This window comes from Passer montanus, unplaced genomic scaffold, assembly GCF_014805655.1.
Source record: "Passer montanus isolate IOZ18808 unplaced genomic scaffold, ASM1480565v1 scaffold5, whole genome shotgun sequence".
Taxonomy (NCBI): Eukaryota; Metazoa; Chordata; class Aves; order Passeriformes; family Passeridae; genus Passer; species Passer montanus.
The window spans coordinates 17835099-17853801 of record NW_024369929.1 but is presented as its reverse complement, the minus strand read 5'-3'; the positions used below and the strand labels follow the sequence as shown (position 1 = coordinate 17853801).

The following is an 18703-nucleotide window of genomic DNA, read 5'->3' as shown; positions in this document are numbered from 1 at the left end:
CCAGCATGACACGGGGTGGGGGATGCAGCTCTCCGGGCTGCACTTCCCCTCAGAGGTGTAAGGTCTGGCATGGCCCCTGGGAAGGTGGCAGGAACGCCAGATTTATCTGGCCAACCCCCCAGGCCTCTGGCTGCAGGTGTTCTGGGAGCTCTTAACCCTCTAATCCCACCTGTCTTGAGGTGCCAGGGCCCCTCAGCAGCGGGACTGAACTTCCCATGGGTCTTACACCTCACAGGCAGATACAAGTGTTGTGAAGGTGTGCATTTAATCTCCCAAAGCAAAGGCCTTTCAGCAGCAGAACACAGCTCTGCAGAAAAAGGTCTCTGCTGGGATGGTTCATGCTAGTGCCAAGCGTGAATTTGGCAGGGCTGATGGGGATCCATGCCAAGATCCCTCAGCAAAGTAGATTAATAACACCCCTCAGGGCCAGGAGTTCTTTCAAGATCCAGCTTGTGGAAGGAGAGTGGGCCAGCTGCCTGGAGTGACCGGGGATGAACAGCACAGGGAGAGGCTGCAGGTACAGATCCTGCTGCTCACACCAGCTTCACCTTACACAGCCCTCAGGTCCTGTCTGCAAGCCAGGTGCTCCTTGCACCTGATGGAACCCTTCTTGCCCATTTCAGCACACAGCTGGCAAACACAAGTGTGGGGGTGTTGAGGGCTCGCTCTGCTGTTGCACATTTTAAATCGGGAGAAATCTCAGTCCAAAGTGTGACAAACTCCCCACTGACACGGGGGCGCTGGCAGCAGTGAATAAACCAGCGGGAACTGGGTGCCAGCACCGCTCCTGGCTGGGCAGGACCCCTGACTTACCACTCTCGTACTTGCAGCCGCTCAGGTTGATGGAGGGGACACTGGAATAGAGACGAGATGACAGCAGCTCAGCGAGGCACCGGGCAGGGGACACGGTGGGGACACAGCCCGGTGGCCCTCACACACAGAGCACAGCGGGAGTCTGACCGAGCCCGCCCCGGTGCGCTGCAGCCCCGGGGGGACGGGCAGGCTGGTCTGGGCACGGAGCCGTGCCCGGGTGTGTCACACAGGGGATCTTTGGGCAGTTCAGGGAACACCGTTTATTTTGGGCCAGCGGGACCGGCTCCCGGGGCCTGGGGAGCGCCGGGCACCGGCTGGGCACTGTGCCGCGGGGAGCAGCGGGGCCGGGGCTGGGCCGGGCCGGGCCCGAGCGCGAGTGAGGCACGGAGGCGCCGCGGGGAGCGGCCGGGGGGGAGGCGGCGATGGCCGCCTCCTCGCCCGGAGGGGATCCCGGCGACGGGCCCGGGCCCATGCCGCCCCCGTCGGCGCCGCCCGCCGCCGCCATCGCACCGCTCCCCGCTGCGCCGCGTTCCCATGGCGACCGCACCATGGAGCCGCGGGCACGCGGGCGGAGCGGCCCGCGCGGCCACGTGACTGCCGCGGCCGTGTCCTCCAGCAGCAGCGCCCCCTGCCGGCCCCGGGCCGTCAGCGCTGCAGCGGCCCGGCCGCTGTCCGTGACACCGGCTGAGCCTCCGGCCGCTGTCCGTGACACCGGCTGAGCCTCCGGCCGCTGTCCGTGACACCGGCTCAGCTGTCCGTGCCGCCGGTCCAGCTCTCTGTGCCACCGGCTCAGCGCTCCAGCAGCCGCGCCAGCTCCCCGCCCAGGTGCAGCAGCTCGGGCTCAGCTCTCCGTGCCACCGGCTCAGCTCTCCATGCCGCCGATCCAGCTCTCAGTGCTCCAGCAGCCGCGCCAGCTCCCCGCCCAGGTGCAGCAGCTCGGGCTCGGGCAGCAGGTGCTGGCGGATGGCGCTCAGGGCCTGCGCCTCGGTGATGTCCCGGTAGAGCGGCTCGGCGGGCAGCGGCAGCAGCCCCGCCAGCTCGCACAGGGCCACGGCGAAGGGCTGCCCCGCCTTGGGGCCGAAGAGCGGCCGGCGCGCCCACAGCAGCACCCGCAGCCCGCGGCCGGGCGCGGAGCAGCGCCAGGCGCGGCCCCAGCGGCTCGGCCGGCGCCTCCTCCAGCGGCAGCGGGCGGCCCAGGTAGAGCCCGTGCAGGTGCAGGTGGTTCACCGAGGCGCCGCCGCCCAGCCCGTTGAAGCCCACGCGGAAGCCGGGGTGGGCGCTGAGCAGCGCGGCCTCCAGCGCCCCGCGCAGCGCCGCGGCCGTCAGCAGCTGCGGCAGCCGCCGCGCCGGCTCGGGCAGCAGCAGCACGTGGCCCCGCTCCAGCGGGCTGGCGTTGATGGCCACCAGCAGCGGCTCCGGCGGCGGCCCCGGGCCGCCGGTGCGGCGCAGGCGGAGCAGCAGCTCGGCGGGCCGCAGCCGCGTGAAGTTGAAGGCGCCGGGGTCGAAGGGGTCGCGCAGGCTGCGGACGGGCTGTGGCGGGCGGCGCTCCGCGCTGCGCTGCTCGTTCAGCTGCGCCACGAGCCGCACGGAGCCGGGCAGGACGCGGGTGGGCAGCGGCCCCAGCCGGTACCGGAACAGTCCCCGCTCCATACGGTCGTTCCAGCCCGCCAGCAGCACCCGGTCGAACCGGGAGGGCGCGGAGTCCGGGTCGTCCCAGCCGGCCGCCTGCAGCACGAAGTCCTCCTCGCTGTACACGAACTCCTCGGGGCCGGGTTCGCCCGGCTCCTCTCCCGCCGCGGCCGCCATGCCCGCGGTGCCCGGTCCCGGAGCCGCGGGCGGGCGGGGCCGGCCGTGCGTGCGCGCTCGCCCCGCCCGGGGCGGGCGGTGTCGGGCGGGGCGAGCGCGGGGAAGGGAAGCGGCGCCATGGGCGGCTCGGCCAGCCTGATCCCGCGGGACCTGCTGGGCGAGTACCAGGTACCGGCACCGGGCCCAGCCGGCTGCAGTGCGGCACGGCAGGGCGGCGCGGCCCCGAGGGTGCCCGGGGGCCAGGAGCCCCTGGCCGGGTGCCCTGGCTCGGGCTCGGCCCCGCTGCTGACCCGGGCTGTCCCCGCAGGAGCTGACGTTCCTGAGCAAGCAGGAGATCTTGCTGTAAGTACCGCAGTACCGGCAGTGGGCCCCCCGTGCCACCCGGTCCCGCGGGGCGCGGAGAGCTCCGCTCTGCCCCGGGGCTCCGGTTCCGCCCAGCTGAGCCGAGCCGGGAGGTGCCGGTGGCACTCCCTACGGGCCGGCTGTGACGGGCCAAGGTCCGCGGGCGCTGCCGGTGCCGCCCTGAGCAGCGGGTGGGGCTGGGGCCGGCCGAGCCGCGGTGACCCTCCGCAGGCCCCGGGGCAGCAGCCGGACCGGCTGCGCTCCGTGCCCCGGGAGCAGCGGTGGGAGCCCGGCCCGGCCCGGCCCGGCAGAGCTGGCAGGAGCTGTGGGAACGGGCCACCCCGCCCTGGGTGCCAGACGGGCTGCTGCCACCCCGCTGCAGCACAGAGCCGCTCTCTTTCTTGCCTCTTAAAGTGCCTACAAGAGGTTCAGTGAGCTGCTGCCAAAGGAGGAGAGGGAGAACGCCTGCTCCGCGCGCGTTCCCAAGAGCCAGATCCTGACGCTGCCTGAGCTGCGGGTATGGTGCCGGGCAGGCACGGGACACGGCCCCGCTGTGCCGGTGCTCTGTGCTCTGCTGTGCCAGCAAAGAGCTTCCTTGTCCTCTCCGAGGAGCTGATGATCCCAGGTCCTGCTGTGCCGTGGAGGAGCCCAAGGATCCCTGCTGTGCAGGATCCTGGGGTTCCTGCTGTGCCACAAGGGACCCTGCTGCGCGGGCTGCCTCCCGGGAGGCGCACAGGCCGGGTCTGGCCGTGCTGTGGGTGATGGAGCAGTGGCAGAGCGGGCACCTGCTCACCTGCTGGAGCAGCAGCCACAGCCCAGGTGTGCCTGATGGAGCCAGCTCGGCCCAGCCCTGCCTGAGCCATTCCCGTGTCTACAGGCAAACCCCTTCCAGCACCGCATCTGCCACGTGTTCTCAACCTCAGAGGCCGGGGATGACAGCATGTCCTTTGAAGACTTCCTTGATATGCTGAGTGTCTTCAGCGATTCTGCCACCTCTGACATCAAATCCCACTACGCCTTCCGCATCTTTGGTAAGGCTGAGGACAGGCGCTGTGTTCTGGGATCCCTGCACCTTGAGGAAGCGGGAGCAGGGTGATGAATTGATGTTCAGGAGTGCTGGCAGTGCCCTTGGAGCACCCACGGGGATGGTGGCTTTAGGAACTCCCTGTGGACACAGCTGGTTTGGCATGCTCAGGTGCATGGAGTGGTGCAGTGCCGGTGCTGTGGCTCTCTGGGGTCACTGTGGCCCTGCCAAAACCTACCTTGTCTGTCCCCACAGACTTTGATAACGATGGCACTCTGGACAGGAAGGACCTGGAGCAGCTGGTGAACTGCCTGACGGGGCAAGGCGAGGAGTCCCGGCTGAGCAGCGCAGAGATGGAGCAGCTCATCCAAAATGTGAGGCCCGCTGGCCAGGGCAGGGGCGCTGCACGGCCCCAGGCACAGAGCTCAGTCTCACCTTCCCCTCAGATCCTGGAGGAGTCCGACATCGACAAGGACGGCACCATCAACCTCTCCGAGTTCCAGCACGTGGTCTCGCGCTCCCCGGACTTTGCCAGGTGCGGTGGGCTCCAGAGCCGGCCTGGGGGCTGCTCACCCTGACCGCTCAGCTGGCACTGGGGCAGAGCTGTGGTGGCAGGAGGGCAGGGCTGCCCCGTGCCAAGCAGCCGTAATGGCAGAGGGCTCTGCATGCCCTGCTGGCTCTGCAGAGGATTCCCGCACAGGGATTCTGCTCCCTGCAGCGCTGGGTGCTTGTAAACCCTTTGTGTGACCTAGCAAGCTGGTGCAGGTCCTGTCATATCTTTTGCAGCTCCTTCAAGATAGTCCTGTGAGCCCCGTGGCTGTCCAGCAGCACTCCTCCAGCTCCTCCTGCACTCCTCCAGCTCCTGCAGCTCTTTGTGGGCTCAGCCATTTCCTCTTTCAGGGAGCACAGGCCCGGCCCCTCAATGGCCAGCTGTGCTGCAGTGCCTTGGGCAGGAACCCTCCTGCTCCCCTCTCAGGTGCCTGCTTGGCAGCAGGGGTCCCAGGAATCTGCCTCTCCTGCAGCCCCCCTGCTGTCCTAGCACTAGAATTTGAATCCTTATGCATTCCAAGGGCAGCTGTGCCCCTGGGGGAGGAAGAGCTGCTCCTGCCTGGGGCCACTCTGCACCAGCACAGCCCCTCTCTGCCCTCAGGACCAATTCCTACCTTGTGCCTTCCAGCAGCAGGCAGGCAGCTGCCTCCCCTGCCAGCCTCTTCCTGCCTCTCCTGTATTTCTGGGAGCCTGCCTGCTGCCACTTGGATCCATTTCTCTGAGCAATAACTGAACGTGGATCCTCTGAGCAATAACCAAAAAGTGGATCATGTTTCACAAGCAATGACCCAAATGGGGGTGCTTTCTCTGAGCAGTCACCCAAGAGTCACTGTACAGGTGCCACCCACAGCAGAGCTGTCCCACGGCTGTGCTCAGAGCCTGCACTCCTCCTCCTCCCTTTCTGTCTTTGCTCTCTTCTGGCTCCAGCACAGCAGCTGCTCTGCTGCCCTGGCTTCTTCCTCCCCCAGTCCCTGTGAGGACACAATTAAAGGGCTCTGGTTTCACCCTTGCTCTTTGCTGCCTTTGTCCGGCTGTGGGACGGGTGCCACAGGGTGTTGGGGACATGGGCTCCTGCCAGGCCTCTCTGCCTGCGCGCCAGCCGCCACTCCAGGGGATGGGTTCCACGTCCTCTCCACCACAGCCTTTCCATGGGCCACCTCCTGCCCTCCCTCCGCCACGCTGGGATCCTTCTGGGCAGCACAAAGAGCCCAGCGCTCAGGCCGGGGGCACTAAGGGGAGCCCTGGGCAGCGAGTGGCACTGTCACTGCGGGCAGCAGCAGCAGGGTCCCCTGTGCTTGTCCAGGATCCTTTGTCCTTGTTCAGGATCCTCCCTGCCCTGGCCTGCAGCCCTGCCAGGACTGGGGTGGGCCTGGGGTCCAGCTGGCCCCGCAGAGCCCGTGCTGGCTCTCAGGGCTCTGGCGTGGCTGTTTCTCACACAGTGGCTGCTGCTCCTGGCGCTGCCAGCCCTTCCAGCTCGCTGCCCCGCGGTGCTGACAGTATCTGCCCGCCGAGGCCTGTGCCCCTACAGCCCCGGGGCTGTGTGTTGGCAGCTCACCAGCCAACGCCTCCAGTGGCTTTTTTGATGTCCCAGAACAGGCTGTGCAGGAAGTGCAGTGCATGGGTCCAGCTGGGAGCAAGGCAGTGCTGGTCCCTCGGGGGAATCCTGCCTGGACACGCCATCTCTGCGGAGCTCACCGCTTCCCCCAGCCCTGTGCTGGCACTGCTGGTGCTTCCCAGTTGTGTGAGGGCTCAAAAGCAGCACTGGCTGCAAGCCCAGGCCTCGCCCTCAGCCACCACAGAGTCAGGTCCTGCTGGCAAAGTGTCCAGGGTCAGCCCACAGCAGGGTGGGATGGGCACAAGGGCCTGATGCTCCCTGTGCGGGCAGTGGGTCCCACATGCAGCACAACACTGTGGTCCTGGGGAGGGGGCTGCCCTCCTCCCAGCCCCAGGCACCCACTTTTCTTACTCCTGGTCACCTCTGCCTTCTCCTGTTCCTCATGGTGCCAGGATGGCATCACTCCATGGCTGTGCTCCCCCACCAAGGGCCCCCCTGCACCAGACTGCCACGGCACAGGCCTCCAGGCACGGCCCCAGCACAGCCCAGGGCTGCCCGAGTGACATCCTGCCAGTAGGTCACAGGGACACAGCCAGTGTCCCTGCAGGGCCCGCATGCCCTGGCCCAGTGCCCAGCCAAGCACACGAGGAGGGGACTCCACAGAGCTGATGGGCAGCACAGTCCTCTGGGGACTGTGGGCAGTCCATGGGCAGATCTCGCTCTGCTGCAGTGAGAGCCAGACGTGGCTGCTCCCCGGGGCCAACAGGGACGGTTCTGGCCGAGGAAGGCACCGAGCCCTGCCGCACACACGTGTCTGAAGGACTTTATATAAAAACAAGAGACGTTTCCGCACACGCACGCGGGGCCGCGGGGGCATCCCTGCCCACCCAATGCAGGGGAAGCTCTTCCAGCTCCCCTTCCCCGGACACAATTCACATTTTCCACATATCAAAAACGAACCAAGCACAGACACACAGCACATGCCGCGGGGCTGGCGCTGCCCAGCCACGCGCGTGGCCCTGGTCCCAGCGGGACGTCACAGTGAGTGGGGGCACGAGGGGTCTGCGGCCGCCCCCTCCTGCCCTCTGCATAGAGGGGGTCAGGGCCTGGCAGAGCCCGCACCAGCAGCCTGAGCCAGGAACCGTGTCTGGCCCTGCAGCAGGGGCGCGGGGCTGGAGCCGCCCTGCAGGACCCTGGAGGGTGTGAGGCACCCCTCACACCCACAAGTACCGAGGTGATGCCCAGGGAGGGCTCTAGGCCCCCCTGGCTGGTGGGTGCTGCCGCAGAGGGTGGGTGCAGGCTCTGGGCATGCACACACAGACAACATGGACCCTGGCAGTGGTGCACGGTCCAGTGAGGCTCAGCAGAGCAGAGGCAGTGGTGAGAGAGGGCTTGGCTCCCATCCCCGTCACACCACCGAGTCCTGGATCTCGGAGCCCAGGCGCACACGGGGTCTTTGGCAGGCAGGAGACACCTCCACGAAGCTGTCACGGACGTGGAGAGGCCTCTTCTCTGACTCAGAGAAGGTGCGTGTGGGTCCTGGGGGCTCATGCACGGGGGTACTGACGATGTAGTTGTCCTGCAGGGCCTGGTAGCCCTTGTGCTCAGGAGCCGTGCTGGGCAGGTTGCTGCCATTCAGGGGCAGGCTCTCCACTGGCTTGCGGGGTGGCTTCTGGTGCCTGCTGGGGTCGCCGGGCTCCAGCAAGGCCTTCATGCCGTCACGGTGCCGCTGCAGGACAAAGAAGGCCAGCACGAGGACGGCAGCGGCAAAGAGCACACACATCACCAGGAACTCGGTCCAGTAGGTCTTGCCGTCCAGCCGTGCTGCAGCGCTGCCCACCGCTGAGGTGCTCCGGGACGTGCTGACCGTCTCCAGGGTGTCACGGTCAGCAGCCACCTTCCTGCCAGAGTTTGCCGGCCCAAGGGCTGGCTCCTGCACGCCCACGCAGTAGCTGGCCATCAGCTTGCGGAACCCCTCCTCCAGCGACCAGCACTCATAGGTGCCCGCACGCTCCGGACTGCCCACCAGAATGAGGGCCCCGTCGGGCAGCACCAGGTAGGAGGCGTTGACAGGTGCCCCGTTGTGCAGCCAGCGCCGCGAGGCCAGGTTGGAGAGCAGCCGGCACGGCAGCGGCCGCACTGCGTTGGGAGGGAGCTGGATCTGCTGGCACGGGGAGCCTGAGTCTGCAGAGAGAACCCAGGGGAACGTCAGCGAGGGGCAGGGGCTGATGGGAGCGTGGTGGAGCAGGAGGCTGGGATGGGGAGAGCCCCCAGGACATGCACTCACGCTCACCTGGCGGCAGGAGGATGCGGGGACGGGGCTGGGAGGCGTTGGCCAGCTGGCAGAGCCGCTCCGTGTCAGCATCCTCGATGTCCTGCGCCCAGAGCCTGGGAACAGAGAGAGGGCAGGGCAGCGGGGTGCCGTGGGGTGGAGGGGCTGGCAGAGGGTGCAGCACTTACTGTGGGTGTGCCGGGGGATGTGGGGTGACCCTGCGGCAGGCACCCCGGCTCCAGGCGCAGAAGGGGTCCCGTGCCAGCACGCATTCCCCACAGCTGCGGTACAGGCTGCAGTTGGCAAAGGGCACCTGGGCCACTGCTGTGTAGGTGGCTGCGTAGACAAGGCCCTGCAGGAGGAGACACGCTGGGGTCAGCGGGGCGGGCTCCTGCACACCCCTGCCTTCCCCCAGCCCACAAACAGGACCAGCCCCAAGCAGGCTGAGCCCCCAGTGCCCCCCTCGCCCTGGCTCCTGCCTGGTCCTGGTCCAGCAGCAGCTGCAGAATGGGCTGCCCGTCGAGGAAGAGGCGGATCTCCTCAATGATGTGCACACCGTGGTTCACCCGCACAGCCTTGTGCAGCCGCCCGTCGTCTGCAAGCAGAGGGGCTGTGCTGAGCAGGGCCGGGGCGCAGGCACACTCCCCGCCCCGCCACAGCCCGCCTGCACCCACCCGTGCCCAGGAAGAGGACGTCGTAGGTGCCGTGCAGGCCCTGCACGCGGTGCACGCCGATCTGCTGGTAGCGCCGCTGGCTCTGCAGCAGCAGCGGCTGGCTGCGCACGGGGCTGTCCATCAGGAAGTGGTCCTTGATAAAGTTCAGCACCCGATCTGGCATCTGCAGCGATGAATTGATCTTCAGGTGCCGCGTGTGGCTGGTGATGCACTGCAGGGAAAGGAAGGGGCTCAGAAGGGCTTGGGGAAGCGGCTGGGTACCACGCTGTGGCAGCCACCGGGACCAGGAGAGCAACGGGGCAGTGCTGCGTCCTGTGCTGGGGCAGGTGCCGAGGGGCCACCTACCATGCCTGGCCGGGGCTCTGGCACGGGGCTGGTGTCCGTGTACCACTGCTGCGTTTCGCGGTTCACCTCCTTGTAGAGCCCGCCGAAGGCACGCTGCACGCTGCGCATGGGGAAGGCGCACACGGCCGAGCTGCCCAGTCCGCCCTTGTTCCTGTGAGGACAGGCAAGGTCAGGCCCTGGCTCTGCCAAACCTCCGTGCTGCCCTGGGTCCCCACCACTCACCACTGCGAGGTGAAGACACCGTAGAAGAGCGTCTCCCTCCAGCGCAGCTCACCCGGGGTGAGCACAAAGATGTCCTGCAGCACGTTGAAGGGGAACCCATCCTCAGGGTGTGAGCAGAGCAGCTGTGCCTTCAGGAAGGTTGTCCAGCGCCGCTGCAGCACGCGCTCCCCGCCCTGGTCCCCCTGCGTGGCACAGCGGGTCAGGGTGGGATGCCATGAACGCAGGGCACCCCGTGTGCTGAGTGAACGGAGTGGGGGTCCAGGCACCAAGGGGTGCAGACATGCAGGATGGCCCCACATCCCCCCACACCAGCAGAGAGTCACAGCCAGGCACAGCCCCCACATGCCCCTGCTGCCTTATGCCAACCTTGCACACTCGTGCGATGCGGGACACGATGGTGTTCTCAAAATAGTCAAACTCCTTCCCGGTCTCGCTGAAGAAGAAGTAGACCTTGTCGTCGTCGCCCTCAGGGTTGCCGGCAGGGAGGCTCTCCCGCAGGTAGGCTGAGCCCACGAACGCTGGGTCTGGGGGCACAAAGCACCCTCAGCGCTACTGGCCCCATCCCTTGCCTCCCACGCTGCAGGGGAGAGGGATCCCGAGGTGCCAGCCCCAGCACTCACCTTGCAGCCAGTTGAGGGAGTTCTCTGTCTTGAGGGCGATGCGGCTCTCCTGGCTGCGGGAGATGGTCGGCTCGTTGCCCTGGAAGTTGCTGACGGTCCCGGCGTAGAGCTCACCATCTGCCAAAGACAAGTTCCTGCTGGGACCTGCCACGCGCCACCAGCACGGCCCTGCGTGCTGCTGGGGTCTGAGATAGCCTCGTCTTGGCGGGCAGACGCAGGGAGAGGGAGGCAGGCTAGGGTCCCAGGGCACTGCAGGGAGGGTGAGGGCTCCAGGGTGGCACAGGGAGGAAGGGCGAGGGTCCCAGGGAGTCGTGCCTTACCGACCATGACAGCTGTGGAGCGGTACTCAGGGTCAAAGGGGCAGCGTCCCTTCCCGTCCTCCAGCACCACCTTCCCCGACGCGTCCCGCTCCAGGCTGAAGTGCTGCACGTTCTGCAGCAGGATGAGGCTGTGAGCCAGCAGCACTTGTCCCAGTGCCCAGGACCCCACTGCAGGGCCCTGAGGGCACAGGGGGACCTGCAGGGGACCCTGTTCCTGTACTCACGATGTAGGCGCAGGCGGGGCTGAAGGCGCAGGTCCCACAGGTGTACAGGTGGGTGCTGTTCAGCTGCAGCAGCAGCTTGATGTAGTTGTGACAGTCCCTCTGTGGGGGTCAGAGGACCCAGCTCAGCCCTTGGCTCAGCTGTCCCACCCACACACCCTGCACAGGGCACTGCCCGCACCCACCACAGCCCCCGATGCCTGCTGGCAATGGGGCTCACCTGAGGGTCCTTGCCCTTGAACACACACTGCCTCTTCTTTTCCTCATCTGCACTCCACAGCAGCTGTGAAGAAGGGACAGTCACTGGGAGCCCCCCCATCCCTGGCTGTCCACCCACACCCTCCCTGGGCTTGTTCATAGCAACCACATTCTCCCCACCTCAATCATCCTGCTCTGGGGCAGGTGCTCCTGAATGCACAATGGCTCACACAGACCCAAAATGCTGGTGGGGAGCAGATCCCCTGCACTCCAGCCAGCTGGGTGCCCCCTCCCTCCCCAAGGGCCACCCAGCCCATCCCTGGGCTCACCCTACGAACTGGGGAGCTGGGCTGAAAGTTGCTGGTGTTGAGGGTGAGGAGCAGTTCTCGTGCCCCCAGGTAGAGGGTCCCACCGTCCGGGCTCAGCAGCAGTGCTGTGTAGTTGGACACCCCAGGGGCCTCAAAGCGCCGCACGACTCTCTCGGCCGAGTCTGTGGGGCAAGAGTGACAGGCATCAGCCTCGTGCTGGCACCTGCCCCCAGCACCCTGCACCACGGCTACTCCTGGCCCCTCTGCCCAGCACCTCGGCCATGCCACCCACCCGGAGCAGCCACGGCCAGATCCAGCTCTGCCCACACTGCCAGACACACAGCAGGGAACTGTGCAGGGCCGTGCTGTGCCCGAGGCCACCACGAGCCACAGCCACGTCCTGGCCTTGAGGATGCCTCAACAGCCCTGCCTACCACTGGGACAGCTGCCCAGCCACGTCCAGCCCTAGAGCTCAGCCCTGCAGCACGAGAGGCTCAGCCCAGCCCAAGCCCACAGGGACCCCAACCTCACAGCAGGGGAAGATGAGTGCTGGGAGTATGCTCGAGCCCCAGCCCACAGGGCTCAGCCCGTGCCGGACACAGGGCGCAGCCCGTGCTGGACACAGGGCTCAGCCTGTGCCGGACACAGGGCTCAGCTCCTGCTGGACACAGGGCGCAGCCCGTGCTGGACACAGGGCTCAGCTCCTGCAGGACACAGGGCTCAGCTGTGCAGGACACAGGGCTCAGCTCCTGCAGGACACAGGGCTCAGCTCCTGCAGGACACAGGGCTCAGCCCGTGCTGGACACAGGGCTCAGCTGTGCTGGACACAGGGCTCAGCCCCTGCTGGACACAGGGCTCAGCTGTGCTGGACACAGGGCTCAGCTCCTGCAGGACACAGGGCTCAGCTCCTGCAGGACACAGGGCTCAGCCCCTGCTGGACACAGGGCTCAGGTGTGCTGGACACAGGGCTCAGCTGTGCTGGACACAGGGCTCAGCCCGCTGCTGCCCACACTGGCCCGGGGGCTCAGCCCGTGCCGGACACGGCCCAGTGGCCATGCTGAGTCAGGGAGTGCCTGTCCTGTCCCATCCCATGCTGGCCTGTCCCGCGTGGGTGGCCTGGCCCCGGAAGCCCTTCCTCTCCTACCGCCCCGCTCTGAATCAGATGGGCCTGGCTGCGTGAGCGGGACACGTCGGGCTGACTCACGCTGCCAACTCCCTGACCCTCTGGGGACTCCCTGACCTTCCCCACCCCCTGCCTGCTCCCAGAGCCCCACCAGGACAAGCCCAGAGCTCCTGCCAGGCAATGGAGCTGTGGGGTGGGACCCCGTGGCTCTCACCTCCCATTGCTCCACAAACCCCAGGTGCCTCTGGATGGGGCAGCATCATCCCCATTCCGGGGGGCTCAGCTGGCCCAACACCAGCCCAGCTCTCCACAGTGGTGAAGAGAGGAGGAAGCTGATGCCCCAGGGCATCCTCCTGTGAGGGGCCCTGCACCCTAGAGGTGGGGTGATGCCACCCGTGGTGGGCACGGCAGCGGAGGGGCAACGGGGCCCCTGTGCCTTGCAGAGCTGTGCCGACATGGGGAGCTAGCTGCTGGTGTGGCTGCCAGGGACCTGTCAGGACAAGACCTGCTTCTTCCAGACAAACCTGCTGCAGGCACATCCAGTGCTCCCAGGGGAGCAGCTCCCAGCTCCTCCCTCCCCCCGACCGCGGCCCCACGTGGCCACGCTCCCTGGGAGCCACCACCGGACACACAGCGGCCACCGGCCCGCGCTCCCCGCCCAGCTCCTCCCGCCCCGCTGGGGTCCAGGCCGGCATCCCCAGGCACTGCCCGTGGCTGCAGCCCCACAGCTCCCACAGGTGTGCAGAGCACGGGGCAGAACCGGTCTGTGCAGGCAGGGCCAGGCAGCGTGGCTCAACACGGCCCAGCACAGCATGGCATGATGCCGAGCTGCTTGTCTCACTGGGTCGCACCTCCTGTCCAGCTCAGCAGGTCCCACATCTGCCGGAGCCACCGTGGCCAGCGGTCATGGGAGCATGTGGTGGGGCCACATGTCCAGCAGCGCGCCGAGCCAGGGAGCGCTCGCAGCTGCCCAAACCACGGCACCCTCCCAGCGCAGGACGGGATGGGCTCTGCTGGCCGGCAGCAGCTGGATCCAGCCACCTCCTGGCAGCACAGCCGTGGGTGGCTCCCCCGCACGGCACAGCTGCCAGGGCTGCGCCCGAGCAGCGTGCCCCACGGCTCGCCCAGCCTGTGCCAGCTGCTGGGGGGCTCTGCAGGGCAGGAGGGGGCTGCAACCAGGCCCCCCACTTGTTACAGCTCTGCCTGGCCTAGTACCGTCCCAGATATCCCTCCCTGGCCCTGGAGAGCGCAGCCCCCAGCACTCTGGGGCCACGCAGCTGACAAGAGCCTGCAGAGGGGCTCAGAGCTGCCCGGAGCCCAGCACGGCACAGAAAGGGGCTGCGGCGTGTCCCCCCCCAGGACATTCTGAGCAGGGAGGGAGCCCGGGGGCAGAGTTCCCCGGCCGCTCAGCCCACCCCATCTGTAGGGAGCACGGCTGCCACCGGTGCCCTGCTCGCGGGGCACAGACACAGCCACCCCGCAGCACCCGGGGCTCTGGCCAGCCCTCGCTCCGTGTCCCGCTGGCAGGGGGCTCCCCGTGTCCCCGGGGCTGTCACACGGCGTTCCCACGCGGCGCACAGCGCCCGGGGGCGCGGGACGCTCCCCGCCCCGGGGGACGCCGCCGGAGCCCTCGGCGGGGGCTGGCTGCCCTCCCCGCTGCCGGCGGACCCCCACCCACCGACGGCCGGCGGACACTCACCGTAGGGCAGGCTGACCCGCGGGACAGGCTCCGGAGCCGCCGAGAGCAGCAGCGCCGCCAGGACCGGCAGCACCGGCCGCGCCGCCATCCCGCCCCGAGCCGCGGGGCTCCGCCGCGGCCGCGAAGCCGCCCGGGCGCTGCAGACCTGCGGGGAGAGAAGGGGCTCAGCGGCTTGGTACGGCACGGCCCGGCCCGCCCCGCTCCGCCCTCGGCACCGGGCGTAGCAGCCGCGGGCGGAGCCGCGCCCGGCCGGACCGAACCGGCCCCGCCCGAGCTTTACCGATCCGTCCCCGAGCCGTGCCCAGCCGGTCCCGGCCGCGCCGATCGCTCCAGCCCCCCGCCCCGCCGGTGCCCCGGGCGGTGGGCCGCTCGGAAGAGGGGGCGGGCGGTTCCCCGGCGGTACCGCCCCCGCGGGACCGGCCCCAGCCCCCGCCCCGCGGCCGTCACGGTCCGGAGGGAACGGGGCTTTGTCCCCGGCGCTAGCGGCAGCCAGGGACTCCCCGCAGCCTCCTCCCCACCCCGGCAGGGAAACCCGCTGGGCCGGGACCGCGGGGGTGCAGGAGGGCTGGCCGGGAGTATATCTTGCTGTCCCCGGAAAAGCTGTCCCGGGATTGTCCTGCTGTCCTGGGAACAGCTCGGCCCCATGGCTGCTACCAGAGCCGCCCCTCAGCTCCTCAGCTGTGCCCCACGGCCACACTGGTGGGGCTGGGGTCTCTGGTGGGCACAGCCCAGCGCTCCCGCCCTCCCTCGGGAGAAATGGGGCACCACGGGCTGCCTGAGCCAGCCCCACCACAGGCAGACCTGGCCGGCACCGCTGTCCCCGCAGGCAGCACTCAGCACAGGCGACAGACCCCTGCCAGCCCCCGTGCCCGTCCCAGGGGTCCCACCGAGCAGGTAGAGCTGGGCTGCCCGGCCCTCGGGGGGCTCTGTCCCTGGCTGGGGTGTGGGGAGGGCTCACAGCCCTCAGAGCACTGCCCACCCGGCCAGCAGCGCCCACGCAACTGTTATTAATGACAACTCCTTACATCGCCATGGCAACGGGGACAGGGGGACAGAGGGATGGGGTCCGGGGATTCCCCTGCAGCAGGCAGCACTCCTGGGGCCAGGGTACCCAGCACTGCCCTCCCAGTGTGGGCTGTGGGGCAGAGCTTCCCATGTCCTTCTTGGTCAGTCCCAGCCCTGGACTGCAGTGGTGGGACCCACTTGGAGCCCCCTGCCCAGGAGAAATGCTCCCCACACTCCCGGAACAGCTGTGCCCACCCTTGCTGGATGCCTGTGCCCACAGTCCCAGGGCAGCTGTGCCCACCCTCGGTGGATGCCTGTGCCCACAGTCCCGGGACAGCCGTGCCCACACTCCCACACGCTGCCCGCTCACAGGTCATACCTGATGTCCAGGGGCTGGGGCTCTGGGCTGCCCCTCTGCCCCAAATCGACTTTGCTCCCTTCCTGTCCCTGCTGCTCCTCCTGTTCCCGATGGAGCCTGACGTTCCTTCCCAGGCCTGGGACAGTCCCACAGCTCCACCCCAGCCTTATCAGCAGCACCCTTTGCCCGGGAAGTGGCATAGACTCAACTTCACCCAGCCAAACACGTCACCCTGAGTAGGGTGGGAGAAGGCACTCACCCTGCAGCCACGGCCCCCTGCCCCACGCCACCTCACGGCGTCCTGGGGGGCTCCAGGGACCTGGCTGCCACCTGTGCATGGCCGTGGTAGGGCTGTGTCAGCACCCCGGCGTGACGGCATGCAGCGGGGACGAGAGCCCCTGCGGGGAGGGCAGCTGCTCCGGGGTGAGCAGGCAGGGCAGGAGCAGCAGGGAAGGGAAGGGGCAGGCAGGGAGGAAAAGGAGGGCAGAGCAGGCAGGCAGGGAGGGCAGGAACAGGCAGCAGAACCAGGCCAGAGCCTGTGCCTTTAAGCGCCACTCCAGCGCTGCTGGCAGCCAGGGCTGTTTACGCCAAACTCCCATTTATCTCCTGTCCTGCCCACGCAGCTGCCAGCGGGGCAGCGCCGGGGGCACCGCAGCACCCTGCCCCGCTCTGCCCTGAGCAGGCCCGAGCGTGCCCCACGCCCTGCTGCAGGCATTGGCACGCACCGGCGCGGCCCGGGCCACCCTCCCTGCCCACTGCCAGCAACGGGGAAACCTCTCTGGGGCTTTGGGCTGCACCAAAACCTGTGGCCTGGGGTCAGCAGGCAGGTGGGGCGGTGGTTTCTGCACCAAATTCCCACGCCAGCGCCCGCCACCCCGTTCCCACTGGCAGTGGGTGCCTGGGAATCGGGCACTGCTGCTGCTGCCTGCAGAGAGCGGGACGGGCTGTGTGTGCCTCACTGCCGCCGCTGCTGCTGCTGCTGCTGCTGCTGCTGCAGAGCGGGATGGGCTGTGTGTGCCTCACTGCCGCTGCTGCTGCTGCTGCTGCTGCTGCCCACGAGCTCCCACTCCGCAGCCTGCCCCTGCGCAGCCCCTGCTCAGGGACCGGGACCCGGCTGGCACGCTGCCCACACCGGGCTCTCCCCACCTTCCCGGGCTCACAGGCTCGCCCCCGGCTCGGCTGGCTGCTGGGAGCTGCCAGACAGCAGCCGGCAGTCCCTGCTCCGAGCACACACGCACAGCGAGTGAGCAGGCGTGCATGCACACCTGCAGTGCTGGCCCTGCACAGCCACACAGATGCTCCAGCTGCTCCGCGCCGGCCGCCCGGAGGCTGCGGGTGTCACCGGAGCGGGGATACCGGCCGCAGCCGGAGCACTGTGCTGCGTCCTGGGAAACCTCTGGCCCGACAGCTGACAGGGCTCCCCACGGGGCCCCGGGGCATCCCCCGTTCCACGTGCACCCGCTGTGACACCCTGCCTGAGCCCAGCGCCTCCCACGGGGCCAAGCTGGGCTGCCCCCCACCTCTCCGGCCCACCGTGAGCTCAGACCCTACTGCCAGGACCCCCTGGCACACAGCCAGCCCCACAGCATCCCCTTCGCCCTGGCAGGGCACCTGCACCCGGGGCACTGGGTAGCCCACAGCACACAGCTGTCTCACTGCTCCCATCACTCCCGCACGATGGCAGAGTCAGTTCTGAAGACAACAGGCTGTCCCCACAGCCCACCTGTGCCCTGCCCACACCCCACGCTGCCCGCACCCCGCACTGCCTGCCTGGGCAGCTGCAGGACACACGGGGTGCTGCAAGGCCCCCGCTCCTTGCTGGGCAGCCCTGGCACAGGGCAGGGAAGAGCCAGCAGGAGCCCCAGCCAGTGAGCACCCCTGGGGGACAGCGAGGTGGTGGGCTCGGAGCACAGGCATGTCAGCTCCCCGGACTGCAGGAATGGAGGGGCCGGGCTCAGGGATGGGTGCCCCCTTCTCAGCCAGTCCTGACTCCACAGAGCCCAAACCAGCACTGGCCTCCTCAGCCCTATGGCACCCTTGGTCCTGTGGCACACTTGCCCTGGTGCTCCTTGGGGTCAGAGGGGGTGCCAGCCCCCCAGGCAGCTGCAGGCCCAGTTGGAGCAGGCACTTGGGCCCAAGGGATGACCCAAAAGCCCCTGGGACCCCGACCCTCCCTGCACACCAAGCCAGGGGCTGCCTGGGCACCCACAGATCCGTTGTGGCACATGTCTGGGACACACAACCCGTGGGCACCGCGCCGGTGTCTGGGGCATGTCACAGCCGTGGGACACGCCGCACACACGCATGTCCGAGTCCCCAGCGGGCACTGACACGCCTGCCTGTGAGCAGCCTGTGACGCCCGCCCGAGCACCGCGGGTGCCTCCGCACCCTCGGCCTGGTGTACGCACAGCCGGCACATGTAAACACACGCAGAGAGGTCACGGGGTGTTCACGCCCTGGGCGGCAAACACTCGCCTGGGAACAGGCTGTGGGAATGGCCCCGGTGTGCCTGCACCCCTCACACACACACACACACACACATGCACACACACGCACAGACATGCACACACACACACATGCACACTTACACCAGCACACACACAGGCACACCCATCTGCTCAGTCACACAGGCACACCCAGGTGCACACAGAGTGATGGACACACATTGTCACTCACACGCTGTCACACACACAGTCACACAATCACAGTGATGCACACGCATTGTCACTCACACACACAATCACACAGCGATGCACACACACTGTCACTCACACACTGTCACACGCACACAGCGATGCACACACATCACACACACGCTGTCACACACAATCACACAGCGATGCACACACATTGTCACTCACACACACTGTCACTTGCACACAGTGTCACTCACACACATTGTCACTTGCACACAGTGTCACTCACACGCACAGGCACACAGTCACACACACGCACGCTCTCCCGGGCACACTCGCACATTCCCACATTCACGCACTCCCAGCCCCCGCACGCGTCCCTGGGGCCCCCCGCGCACGTGCACGCGCCTTGCACACCGGCCCGCGCGGCCCTTGCACACGCCCTCGGCGGGCACGGCCGCCCCGCACACTCGCTCCTCTCCGCTCCTCTCCTCTCCGCTCCGCTCGGTGCCCGTGCCCCCCGCTGCTCACCCGCTCGGCGGCTCCGAGGCGCGGCGGGAGCCGCAGGCGGCGGGCGGCGGGGGTGTTCCCGGCGGCGGGGCGGCGCGGGGGC

General features: G+C 68.1%; 4 protein-coding genes across 7 annotated transcripts in view; 1 reads left to right on the top strand and 3 right to left on the bottom strand.

Moving 5' to 3' along the window:
- Positions 1-9: 9 nt before the first annotated feature.
- LOC120508894 (vegetative cell wall protein gp1-like) lies at positions 10-1603 on the bottom strand. Its single transcript, XM_039722943.1, has one exon. It carries the CDS (start codon positions 1361-1363, stop codon positions 932-934), a length of 432 nt encoding a protein of 143 aa, XP_039578877.1. The 5' UTR covers positions 1364-1603; the 3' UTR covers positions 10-931.
- Positions 1604-1657: 54 nt separating this feature from the next.
- Positions 1658-2651, bottom strand: GDPGP1 (GDP-D-glucose phosphorylase 1). The gene is given in 2 exon segments (XM_039722938.1): positions 1658-1938; positions 1940-2651. Coding segments are annotated over 2 exon segments (915 nt in total). The 5' UTR covers positions 2620-2651; the 3' UTR covers positions 1658-1703.
- Positions 2652-2672: 21 nt separating this feature from the next.
- On the top strand, positions 2673-5543 carry CIB1 (calcium and integrin binding 1). Its single transcript, XM_039722940.1, has 7 exons — positions 2673-2787; positions 2927-2961; positions 3376-3478; positions 3839-3992; positions 4241-4359; positions 4432-4520; positions 4772-5543. Exons 1-7 carry the CDS (start codon positions 2737-2739, stop codon positions 4791-4793), a joined length of 573 nt encoding a protein of 190 aa, XP_039578874.1. The 5' UTR covers positions 2673-2736; the 3' UTR covers positions 4794-5543.
- A 1353-nt stretch (positions 5544-6896) lies between these two features.
- The window catches only part of SEMA4B (semaphorin 4B), a 13651-nt gene continuing 1844 nt past the window's right edge, over positions 6897-18703 (bottom strand). The window contains exons 1-15 of one of the 4 annotated variants that reach the window (XM_039722914.1): positions 18622-18669; positions 14092-14236; positions 11291-11451; positions 10984-11046; positions 10767-10865; positions 10543-10654; positions 10223-10339; positions 9969-10126; positions 9603-9784; positions 9381-9531; positions 9036-9246; positions 8841-8956; positions 8550-8713; positions 8383-8477; positions 6897-8273 (exon numbers count right to left, since the gene is read on the bottom strand). In XM_039722914.1, the coding sequence (XP_039578848.1) occupies positions 7498-8273; positions 8383-8477; positions 8550-8713; positions 8841-8956; positions 9036-9246; positions 9381-9531; positions 9603-9784; positions 9969-10126; positions 10223-10339; positions 10543-10654; positions 10767-10865; positions 10984-11046; positions 11291-11451; positions 14092-14179 (2493 nt within the window). In that variant the 5' untranslated portion in view covers positions 14180-14236; positions 18622-18669 and the 3' untranslated portion in view covers positions 6897-7497. Of the gene's footprint in view, positions 8274-8382; positions 8478-8549; positions 8714-8840; positions 8957-9035; positions 9247-9380; positions 9532-9602; positions 9785-9968; positions 10127-10222; positions 10340-10542; positions 10655-10766; positions 10866-10983; positions 11047-11290; positions 11452-14091; positions 14237-14371; positions 15443-15475; positions 16430-18621; positions 18670-18703 lie in introns of those variants that run through there. The other 3 variants (XM_039722912.1, XM_039722913.1, XM_039722911.1) reach the window with 3 other exon arrangements.